Below are 12,710 nucleotides of genomic sequence, written 5' to 3'. Positions count from 1 at the left end.
TGGGACTTGTATTCATGTATTGCTTGTGAGAGATTTTACATTATCAACTTAGGTTGAACCTTACCATTATCCATAATAAGTAAAAAAAAGAAGAATGGTAATTTTTTTACCGTGATGAAATATTATTCAAACATAAAAAATAGCATTCTATCAATGGGATCAAATGCCTGCACCTGAAAAGAGTTATGCTAAATATATAAAGCAGAAGCCGAAGGACAAATTCCACATACTCTCCTTCAAATCTGAAGTCTAAGAAAAGCAAGAGTAATGCAAAGCAGGGATTACTAGATGCTAGCATGGGGAGAGAAAGGAGGGAGGGAAATTAGATAATGGGGCCTAAATACACACAGCAGCATACACAACATCTTGTCACAACCTATGTGCCTTAGTCAGGGTTTCTATTCCTGCACAAACATCATAACCAAGAAGCAAGTTGGGGAGGAAAGGAATTTTTCACCTTACATTTCCACATACTTTATTAATTACTAGGGAATAATAAGTAGAACATGAAGTGATGATAAGAACATGGAAATGTGTGTTCTTTTGTAATTAGGTTACCTCACTCAGGATATTTTCCAGTTTTATCCATTTGTCTAAGAATTTCATGAATTTATTGTTTTTAATTGTTGAATAGTACTTCATTGTGTATATATACCACATTTTCTGTATCCATTCCTCCGTTGAGGGTCATCTGGGTTTTTTCCAGCTTCTGGCTATTATAAATAGAGCCGCTATGAACATAGTGGAGCATGTGTCCTTATTGCATGCTGGAGAATCCTCTGGTTATATGCCCAGGAGTGGTATAGCAGGGTCCTCTGGTAGTATTATGCCCAGTTTTCTGAGGAACTGCCAAACTGATTTCCAGAGTGGTTGTACCAGCTTGCAATCCCATCAGTAGTGGAGGAGTGTTCCTCTTTCTCCACATTCTCGCCAACACCTGCTGTCTTCTGAGTTTTTTCTCTTACTCATTCTGACCTGTGTGAGGTGAAATCTCAGGCTTGTCTTGATTTGCATTTCCCTGATGACTAAGGATGTTGAACATTCTTTAGGTGCTTCTCAGCCATTTAATATTCCTTAGGTGAAAATTCTTTGTGGTATGCACTCACTGATAAGTAGATATTAGCCCAGAAGCTTGGAATATCCAAGACATATTTCACATATCAAGTGATGCCCAAGAAAGAGGAAGAACAAAGTATGGATACTCCGGTCCTTCTTAGAAGGGGGAACAAAATACCCACAGAAGGTGATACAGAGACAAAGGGTGGAGCGGAGTCTGAGGGAAAGACCATCCAGATACTTCCCCACCCAGGGATCCATCCCATATACAATTACAAAACCCAGACACTATTATTGATGCCAAAAGTGCTTGCTGACTGGAGCCAGATATAGCTCTCCCCTGGGAGGCTCTGCTAGTGCATCACACTCTCAGCTAGCCATTGAACTGAGTTCAGGGTCCCCAGTGGGGGAGCTAGAGAAAAGACCCAAGGAGCTGAAGTGGTTTGCAGTGTCATAGGAGAAACAACAATATGAGCCACCCAGTACTCCCAGAGCTCCCAAGGACAAAACCATCAACCAAACACATGGAGTTTCCCATGGCTCCAGACACATCGGCAGCAGAGGATGGTCTTGTTAGACACCAAAGGGAGGAGAGGCCCTTGGTGTTGGAAAGACTTGATGCCACAGTATAGAGGAATACAAGAACAAGGAAGCGAGAGAGGGTTGTTTGGGGAAGGGGAGATGGCTTATGGGATTTCCAGGGGAGGGGGGAACCAGGAAAGAGGACATTTGAAATGTAAATAAAGAATATTTCTAATAAAAAATAAAGATATTTCTCATCTATTCATAGAAAAAGCTTAAAAATTAATTAATTAATTAATTAAAAAACATGGAAATGGTTAAGTATATACTGTATGTATGTACGTATATATTACGTATGTGTGCATGCATGCATATTTGTATATATGTATTCATGCATGCATGTGTGCATTATGTATGCATATATGTATGCATCCCAGTATGTATGCATATTTGTATATATGTATTCATGCATGCATATTATATATGCATGTACATATGTATGATCATATCATACCCATTAATTTGTACTATTAACATGTTTTTAAATAAGCAGATTCAAAAAATAAGTAAATATATATCTAGTTAGATACCTCATCTGTTTCCAATGGGGAAAATGACATGGCTTCCCATTACATCTGGGGTAAAACTTAGAGCCTTCAAGACTCAGCATCAGGGGCGGTCTGTCTTTTCTAAGCCTCACAGCTGCAGATCTGCAAGGCTTCTCTTCCTTCCTGAAGCACTGTGTATTCACGGTGCAGCTGTGATTCAATTTTGAGTTTGCATGTCAATCATCTAAGTCAAATTACTATTGTTGTTTCCTGCAAAAATGTATGATGATGACGTCAACAAATTTTAATAAATATTAGATAGAAAAAAGGAAACCTCATTAGTTAAAAATGCAAATTAAATAAGTAAGCTATGAAGAGGAGGACAATCATGTATTATGTATTTACTGATTTTAAAAATAAGCTACTTTGTCCTCTGTCAACTTAGCTACGGCTGAAGTGTATTCCCTAGACATCCTTTCTCAATTTGGTTGTAACCTGGACCTTTCCACAAGACAATTTTACATAAGAGTGTTGGTCGGGGGTCTGGAAGGCAGATATGGGACTCAGGCTGAGCTGCATTCTGGGGGTGAGTTTAAGTGTAATGCTGCTGTTTTCCAATGACCAGAGGGCTCACCTTGGGAGAAACAGCCATCAGGTCTATGGCTTTGATCCAGACAGATTGACTCCCACACCACCCCCAGTGCCTTTAAATCCCAAGCAAGGAAGATGTAAAGATTTGCATATGAGCTGCAGTTCATCTAACATGACAAGATTGGTTGGTCATCTTGAAGGCCAGGTGCAGGCTCTTGTATGGTCATGTGCTGTGTTCAACTTTTTCAGTTTTCCTTCAAGAATTCAATGTATTTGCTTTGTGTCTACTTTATTGTTGCTTCTACTTTCTGATTATTAACAGGAAGTTAGTAGCTTTGGGCAGCTCTAAAGAAGAATGAATGATTGGTTAGTGGATAGTTTCAGTTTTTGGACATATGGCCTCATGGTGCCCTAGTTGGCCTTGAACTCATGAAGTAGGCAGTGGTGACCTTGAATTCCTGGTCTTATTAGGCCCATATTCCCAGTGTTGGCATCCCAGGTGTGTGTACTACCACATATCTTCAAGAAGAGAGGATTATAAAGAGCAGACATATCATTTAAAAAAGGAGCTCTTGGGATGTTTTTGAAGCTGCTGGCCACAGCATTTCAAATAGACTTTTAAAATGTCTCAAGCATGTGCTGTTCGGTCCTTAACAACCCTATATGTCTAATAGAATTCATTGTGCATTCATATATGGCAAATAACTGAAGAACAATTCCCAGGTAATGCCAGAGCAGAAAATGGCACCACACGTTAGGCCCAGACAGAATTATGGTATTCAGGGACATCCCACCTTTAGAAATTGCATCAATACACTGTTCCCTAGAAATATCTTGAGCCAAATTCACAGCCATTGTGAGATGATGCAGCCCCCTGGCTGCAGGTTGAATCCATCTCTCAGACAGAGCCTGTGTGCGCCTACACTGTCCATATTATCTCCTAAAGCAAATATGTAACGCGGTGGCCTTTGATCCTTTCCCCATGCAATGCTGTAAGCATCGAGGGAGAATGATGTGTGCTTGCTCGAGAGGCTTTCAGCCCTGAAAGAATAGACTCAAAGAACTGCACCCAGGGGCCTCCATCCTCACCTGAAGAGGATTCGGATGACAAGATTCTGGATGCTGAGTCTGTGCATGATGCTCCTGGGAGGGAATGGATTTGTTTTGCATATGGGAGAATTGTAATATGTGGCCAGAAAGTGGATTTGGGCTGTATTAAGACTTGATGCATAGGTTTTGAAAACTTATTTTGTTAAGAAGTCACATCTATGCACCTTTCCTTTATGTCTGGCTGGGCTTACATTTCTATCAATAGAATATAGCAGAAGTGATTTCAGACCACTTCCATGAGCTCATACAGAGCAGTGCAGCTTCTGCCTCATTGGCTAGAACCTTCTCTTTTGGATTCCAGTGCTGCGATGATGTATCTAGCCTAAAGATTCCAAACTGTTGAGGCGGCAAGCATAGGCTAATGGGTGCAGTGTTAGTCAGTGAGATGTTCCAGCTCAGGCACACTGCCTCCCATGGAGGCTCTGGTGCAGACCCCTCGACTGCCATTGCTATCTGTCTAAATTTCTGATACAAGGGATCTAGGAGACAAAATGATGCTTCTTGGTGAGTGTTCTAAGTTTGGGGATAATTTATTAGCCATGTATAGCAACGGCATGAGTCCAGGCAAAAGCATTACAAGTAACTTAGGAATGCAATAAGTATTTAGGAATGTAATAAGTATTTAAGGCCAATATGGGGCTTTGGGAACAGTCAGCAGTTGGCGTTTGATATAACTGGAGCATCTTATGAAAATGAGACAATGCGTATAAGTGCTCTTTGTATGGTGTCTGACAGTCAAGATCAGGTTGTATTATTAGGTTAAGAAGCACACGCACACATTTTTAAGTGGTTATTCTCTGTGACCTGCTACTGCCAGTACTTAGGTCCAATGTTTCCACACCTAAAATGTATGTATTGAAATGACTGATTAACAAGGAGGTGATTTATTGTCAAAGTTATGCAAATCTAGGGCTCATCCTTTCTTTTCTGGATTTTACTATACTTCAGACATTAGCACTTAGGTAAAAATTAAGAAGAAGCTATAATGATGAAAAATTGACCCCACATGGAAAAATCTGATGAAGAAAAAAATATTATATGCTAGAAAAAAAGTTAGAAATGATTCAATGATTAAAAGTATAATGGCTTTTCACAGGGATAATTTAATTTCCCATTCTTCTCTTTCTCTCTCTCTCTCTCTCTCTCTCTCTCTCTCTCTCTCTCTCTCTCTCTCTCTCTCTCTCGTGTGTGTGTGTGTGTGTGTGTGTGTGTATCTTTAATTCATAAATTTTAAATGCAGGTCATTTCAGTAGAGTACTTACTTCATTTTTGGTGATGATTAATGATTTTTATACACCAAAGTTTGATCGATTATCTTTACTGCAGGCTTAATTTAACTCAGACACCATTGACACACATGGTTCAGAACTAAACAGTTATTAAGGCTGCTTTAATTTCAACAGAGACAGTAACAGTAGCTCCCATTTATGCAGCAAGGACCATTTCACAGATACCAGGTAAGGATCTGTCTGTAGACACCACTTAACCTAGCTGTTGTTCTACAAGTGAGAAGCTAGTACCCAAAGGCAATTCACTTTCCCAAGGTCACCGAGCTAGAAATCAAGTTGAGATTAAATGATAATTCAGTCTCACATATCCTCATCTTTATAAAGGAAAGACATTAAATCATGTGTGGGAATTATATGTGATATGGCTACTCACAGGAAAAATTAACCTCCAAGGAGTGTTCTAACTCCATACGTGTAGGATTTTCTTTTCAAATTACAATAATGAAACACTCTTGAGAAAATCATTGTTACTATAACTGTACAGTCCTAACGGCCATCCATTATATCAGTTTTCTACCTGCATAGGTTGGTAATTATAAAATATATACATGGAAAAGCACATAGTACATAGAAATCAAATGCAAATAAGATATTTTTAGATTTTAGAAATTATTTAAGCATGTTATATTAATCCTATTAAAAATGGCTTTTCTATATACAATACATAATCTTTAAAAATCTACCCCAAGAAACAAAACTCTTTGGTTCAGCAAAGGACTCTAAATGTGTAAATATAGTTTCTTAAGGATGCACTTTCTTATTCTGGGCTTTGCTTATCTGGCTACAGTCTTCAGGAGACAGACAGCTGACTTTCTCTAAAAGATGAGTGGATGGTTTGCTTTTCAAAAAGAATATATCATAAAATGAAAATACAGTCATAAGCTTGAACGATAATCAGGATACCATCTCTCCTCTTCCAGATTAAGAAGATACAGGGACATCTACCAACATTTTGGAAGGAAGGGAGGGATTAGAACACCTACACACACCAGAAAAGCCCTCGGGGACAGGTGTCCAGTGCACAGGAAGCGCCCCTTAGCACTTCCGGTTTGGAAGATTCTCAAAAGGAAACAGGAAGAGGCCAGATTCTAAATGTTCCTGTTTCATCTAAACTCCCACCGCATCCCCAGTAGCCTGGGCTACAATTATATACGTGACTCAATTGCCTCCTTTGAGCAAAGCCATTAGCTCTACAGTGATCACGAATGTCAGCATTCGCCAATGCGCTTCTCATTAAAAATCACACATGGTCTTTCTATGTTTTGGGCTTACTATTAGCAGTAATAATAGGATTGAACAAAATATCTCAGAGTTGGAAAGAGTCAGCACTTTAGCTATGGGGGTTTGCTATGCTTTGTCTTTGGTGGTGAGGAAATGTCCGTAGTATTCTATTCCACTGAGTGGTCTACTTTGGTAGTGGAAATATTTTTTTTTTTTTAACATAAGGTAAAACCTTCCCAAAGGCCCTCACTGTCCAAATTATTTTTAACAGAGTTTTTGATAAATCTCAGCAGTATCACAACTGACCAAAGGAAAAGAAACTGTTTGCTTCATTTTTTTCTAAGTTATTAAAAATGACATAATTATCTGATTTAACTGACTGGCCTTCTTTAGTAGCTGACACTACTCACTAATATCCAAATGTTTCTGTTTTCCTCGATAACATTAGAAAAATATATTAGTGTATTTGTAAGTTGAAAGAAAATGAAATTCATGGTCTTCTATTGTCTACCCAAGATATCTGGAAACCACAATTTGAGAATATTGCATATATCCCTGGTGTCTAATGAGCCCTGGAGAGAAACTTCTACAGTTGCTCAATAGTCTTCCTTCTAACTGGATGACTTAGGTTATCAAGAACAAAAGCCACATTAATTTTATTAGGATTCTAGGCAAGAGAGTATGATTTGGAGGGAGCAACAGATTTTAGAGAAAAGTATCCTATGCCAACAAAAATGGATTGGACCATGGAAATGGAAAGGGACAACCTTTGACATCTGAGACAAGTACAGAATGGAATACAGGAATAATTCACAGCAGCTAAAGGAGATGTTCTCATTCAGAACCACATCCAGCCATTCGCCTTCCCTGTCTATCAGCGTTTTCTTTGCTGTAATTGTCTTCCGGGAGATCTAACAATGCTTTGAAGAGAGAAATGATCAGTGTTGCGCCACTGATCCTCACAGTCCTCTTCTGGGGCATGGCAGCGGCGTTTTCTTCTCCTGTCAGAAGTCTTTATCCCAGCCTGACATTTCATCCGGAGGCACCCCCTTTTCAGGAGGATACTTGTCAAAGTAGCTGTGATCGATGGGGCCACTGAGCTAATGGAGAAAGAGAACAAAGGTGAGGACCAAGGTGACCAGGTGTGGCGGTACATCCAGGTGAAGCTTGTTCTACCTGAGCTGACCTTACATACGGAGCCTACTACATATATCACATGTTACATATATGTTACACATTACATGTTACACATTACATATTACACATTATATATAAAAGATGGCCAATATCTACATTGTGTCACTATCTCAGCATAGTGAGGTCATCTCATTTAGAAGCAAGAGATTTTATTGTTATTAATATGCATCAGGAGCTGTGCAAAATAAGGAATTGCTTTCTAAAGAAAAGGTGAAATAAATACTACCTACCTTCCTGTATCAAGTTAAGGAATGTTTTCAAAACAAAAATACTTTTGTTTGTTTGTTTGTTTTCTTTTTTCGAGACAGGGTTTCTCTGTATAGCCCTGGCTATCCTGGAACTCACTCTGTAGATCAGGCTGTCTTTGTACTCAGAAATCCACCTGCCTCTGCCTCCCAAGTGCTGGGATTAAAGGCGTGAGCCACCACTGCCCGGCTACAAATATACTTTAAATATTAAATTTATCAGAGTTCCTCTTATTTTTAAGTTTCTTGCTAGTATTGAATTTGAGCAGTTATTACATCCCTGTAAAGAATGCAACATAGTAAACAGACAATCCTAAATCTTAGCAATATTGAAATGTCACCAGGAAAATTAAAATCCTATGGTATTAAACTATTTTGTAACCATGGTTTGAAATTCTTAAAACAAATTATAGAACACTTAATTCTCCTTTCAATGGAAAATAGTTTTATAATTGACCATGATTATTGATCTTTTTTAAAAATGCCCTATATTTCAGTTTATTTTTCCTATTTTTGAAATAACAGTATTTCTTTTATGTATAGTTATAACTACATTTTAGTGGCACATGCTGTCAGAAGTCAAATATATTACAACTATCTTATTGTAATTAACAATAAATTACATTTCACCTGTGTACCTTTAACTGGGATTTAGGTGAAAGTGGCATATCATTAATTCCTGAGACATGACCTTAGAGCACCTCACACAGGCAATTCTATTATTTGTGTGTGTATTCTTCAGTGTATGTGTGCTTGCATATGCGTGTGTGAGTCATCCTACACACTGCCGTGTGTGCTCCCCCGCGGATGCCAGAGGCTGACATCCAGCATCAGTACTCACATAGGTTCTACCTTACATTTTGAGTCAGTGTCCTTCACTGAAGCTGGAGCTCATCACTAGTGAGTTCCAAGGATTCTCTCGTCTCTGTCTCCCTAGCATTAGGATTATAGACACACACACTACAGTGCACAGGTTCGTATGCATGCATACACACGTTACAGTGCACAGCTTCTTGTGCATGTGTGCACACACACTACAGTGCACAGCTTCTTATGCAGACACACACTATGGTGCCCAAGTTCTCAGGCAGGCACGCGCACACACACTATAGGCACAGTTTCTTATGTAGACACACACACTATAGTGCACAGCTTCTTATGTAGACATACACACTATAGTACACAGGTTCTCAGGCAGGCACACACACACACTACAGTGCACAGCTTCTTGTGCAGACACACACACTACAGTACACAGGTTCTCATGCAGACACACACACCCCATACTGAGCAGGTTCTTATGCAGGAACCCGTTTTTCATGCTCACGTGTTAAGCACTCTTCCCACTGATCCTGCACTGCAGCCCCGGCCACACTATTTAAGTCCCTAAATCACAATCAGCAGGACAAACTCACCTAATAAGTATTTTTTAAAAATCTAAAATATCTTATGTGCATATTTTCTCTCTCCCCCTCCTTTCTTCCCTCTTTCTCCCTCTTTCCCCCATCATATTTTGTTTTTAAACAACTAGTTTCTACAAACTAATTGAGGGACTGTTCTGGAAAATACCATACCTCTCTCCGTAAAGGTGATGGAAGGCTCCTTGCTTTCAGCCCCTCCCAATTAAAACCATTTAACCACCTAAAATGAGACAAATACAGAGGATATTACTCACATAATCCATGATCACCATGTTAGAATATCTCTGTCAATCTATCATGTCGCCCCCTACCTCCAAAAGTGCTGCTGTAAGCAGCTGGAGTTAACAGGGAAGGATGCCTTGACCCATTTCACAATCAACCCTTGACTACTGGACACTCACACTGCCCAGAAACCACCCTAGATATTTCCCCATCACACTTAGGTTCAGAACTTATAGTGCAGCACCTCCTCAGACTTTCAGAACTTTAGTCCCATCTATCTAAGATCTATTTATTTTATGAGTACAAGTTCATGCATGCATGCACCCTCTTCTGAGCATATCTGGCTCAGAAAAAGGTGTCGAGTTCCCTTGAACTGAAGTTAGAGATGGTTGTGAGCTGCCGTGTGGGTGCTGGGCACTGCCTCAGCAAGAGCAACAAGTGCTCTTAACCACAGAGCTATCCAGTCCCGGCCGTTCTCAACCTTCCTCATGCTGTGACCCTTTTACATAGAAGTCTCTCATGTTGTGGTGCCCCCCCCCCGCCATAAAATTATTCCATTGCTATCTCTTAACTGTAAGTTTGCTACTGTTATGAATCGTATTGTAAATATCTGTGTTTTCTGATGGTCTTAGGCAAGTGTAAAAGAGTCTCTCAACCCCAAGGTGGTTGTGAGCCACAGATTGGGAATCAGTGCTTTAGACCCTACCCTTGATTCTTAATTCACTGAAGCAAAACAAAAACACAACAAAACAAAACTCCAAAGGCCCATAAAACATCATTCTCGATCCATCTTCAGCCCCCATGCCTGCATTGCTGTCTCTCCTGAACCACAAATGTGCTTCCTTGTCTTATCCCTAATGCCAGTATCTCTGCTACCTGCTTGATGATATCTTTGCTTATAGCTGTGGTTCTTCTGTCTTGCACTATCACTGCTGTCGCTGCTTAGTCATACAGAAATGACTTTATTCTTACAACAACAAAACACATCCTTTGACCCAACTTCCTCTCCAGTTCAGTCTGTCTCTCTCCTTTGCTTTGGAGGATCACGGTCCCTGGGAGTGTTTCACCAGTCCATCCAACCATTTTCTCCAGAGCCCTCTGCCATCATTTTCAGTTTCCTCCACTCCACCTCCTCCAGTATCTACACTGTTCCAACTGCAAAGTGCGCTACAGTGAGTGAAGTGTGGGAATACTGAGTCAAGCTGACAGATGGAATTCCTCTTATTCACATCTATATCATTGATGTAAACGGATGAGTCTGGTCTTCAGCAAATGTGTCGTAGCAGACATCGGGAGCCCTCCCTTTTCCTGGAGACTGACTGCTCTGTCTCTTTTAACCTTACAAAGAACATGGAGCAAAGCTACTCTCCGCCTATAGATCATTAGTTATTAGGCTATTGGTGTCAATTTAGTCAGGCAGCAAACACTTATGGAAAGACAACTTGTCCCAAGTATGAAAAAAAAATGTTTTTATTTTAGTAAGGTGGTAGACAAAATAAGTAAATACTGCAAATGCTTGATTGAAAATTAGACACTAGTAAGGGCTAGAAAGGTGAAAGAGAACAGAGTGGAAGGTGGTCTTGGGATGGGGCAAGCTTGGAAGAATTGCTCCCAACTGGGACAGTATTTAAAGAATGAAGAGAAGAGAGAAGCCATGCGAAATTCTGCAGCAAGGACCTCCCAGATGGAAGAGGCAGGAGTCGGCTGAGGTACGAAATGTAAAGAAAGTAGGAGGAAAAAGATACCCAGGGGGTTGGAAAAATCATTAGGGTCAGAGTTGGTGAGTAACTTCAAGGAAAAAGTGCAATGGAGCATTTGTCCATATGAAACTCGTGGTGATTTTGACAGTGTACACAAGATCTTTGCAAGCTAAAAATAGATGCGGTCCAGCATAGTAGAGGGAGCTAAGAATCCCATTAGCTGAGGCAGAATTGACAATCAGTGGGTGGGGGGATAGAGAGTCAGTTTTCTTTAATAGTATGAGTCCGTTAGTCAACCACAGTCCAGGGCAGGTCCTAACCAAGAAAGTTGAGAAATACAAATTGGAGTTGATGGGTTGGGGGTGGAGGGAGATGAAGACAACTCAAAGCCATGGGTAAAGAGTTGAGAGTAAAGAGCGTGGATTTGAGAGGGATCCTGAGGGGTGCATATGATCAAAATCCATGGTCTGACCTTCTCAAAGAATCAATAAAAAACATGGCTAAAACCGAAGTAAAACATAAAAACAAAAATGGCAAAACATGTCAAAAGATGTCAAAGAAACAGTGAAATGCCAGACATGTTAAGGCGCTTTGTTGGTGCTTCGGGCCCAGTAAGTTTTGGTGCGATGGAAGGCCATACAAAATGTCGAGGAACAGTACAATCTGGTTCTCGAAAGGTAACTGCAGTCTAGAGATGTGCAGGGGCACAGTGCTCTGAGTGGTGGGGACTAGGGGCAGGGGACCTTCAGGAGCTGCTACTGGCTTCTTTCAGCACACCAAAAGCCAAGCCTTTCCTCTTCCATGGCATTGTCTCACTTCAGAGTTAGTTTTGGTTTAGCCCTTAGTGAGATTTCCCACTCCAACTCTAAGTTTGCAAATGGAATGGGAGCTCACGCCTTCCACTTCAGATGCTGTATTATAATAGAAGCTTTTACAACCCTAGGAAGACATAGGAATCAGACAACAACGTTAGGTGAGGTCTGCCTATCCTCTGTCCCTATGTGAAAGCACTAAGTTTTGTCCAGGACAATCCTATCAGACTTGATACTGAGCCACTGGGCGGGGCTCCCTCTTCAGACATTTCTGGGTACATATTTCTGCAGGATTTTGTTTGCCTCCACCAAATACAGGAACCACTCTTGGCATAACTTACAGCACTCTTTACCCAAGGGTCTCCAGAAGTGTTAACACCCATGATTACTGTTGTTCTGGGGAAGAAAATAGCCTTGCATTTCTTAGAGCGCTCAGAGTGCAATTTGGCTAACAGCAACATTTGCTTAAGGTGAGTGGCTATTCACTTAATCCCAGTGTTCTGAGACAGGCTGCATCGTGTGCAGTGCAGGAGACAGGCTGTGTTGTCTGCAGCGCAGGTGCAGCGCACAGTGACATGTGAACAATGTTCAGCAGAGCTGCGCTGACATGGACAGAACAGAAATTGCTTTCAGAAGATTTATATACTCTGTTCTCAAATGTCACGTTAAGGTGTTTGGTTGATCCTCCCATCAGGAATGCATAATTACATCCACCCAGGTTCACCAGACTCTCCTTGTCTTTGGGAAAAATGCCTTGTCTCTAGGTCAACTTATAA

At 40.5% G+C, this 12,710-nt stretch overlaps 1 protein-coding gene across 1 annotated transcript in view; it reads right to left on the bottom strand.

The window, feature by feature from the left end:
* Window positions 1-6,535: 6,535 nt before the first annotated feature.
* Window positions 6,536-12,710, bottom strand: part of Prkg2 (protein kinase cGMP-dependent 2) — a 93,671-nt gene continuing 87,496 nt past the window's right edge. The window contains exons 17-18 of the mRNA XM_052198536.1: window positions 9,354-9,420; window positions 6,536-7,437 (exon numbers count right to left, since the gene is read on the bottom strand). Of these exons, the coding sequence (XP_052054496.1) occupies window positions 7,342-7,437; window positions 9,354-9,420 (163 nt within the window). The 3' untranslated portion in view covers window positions 6,536-7,341. The remainder of the gene's footprint in view (window positions 7,438-9,353; window positions 9,421-12,710) is intronic.

The sequence above is a fragment of the Apodemus sylvaticus genome, chromosome 11 (assembly GCF_947179515.1).
Source record: "Apodemus sylvaticus chromosome 11, mApoSyl1.1, whole genome shotgun sequence".
Lineage (NCBI taxonomy): Eukaryota > Metazoa > Chordata > Mammalia > Rodentia > Muridae > Apodemus > Apodemus sylvaticus.
Note: the sequence above shows the minus strand (reverse complement) of the source record. Positions and strands in the feature narration are given on the sequence as shown.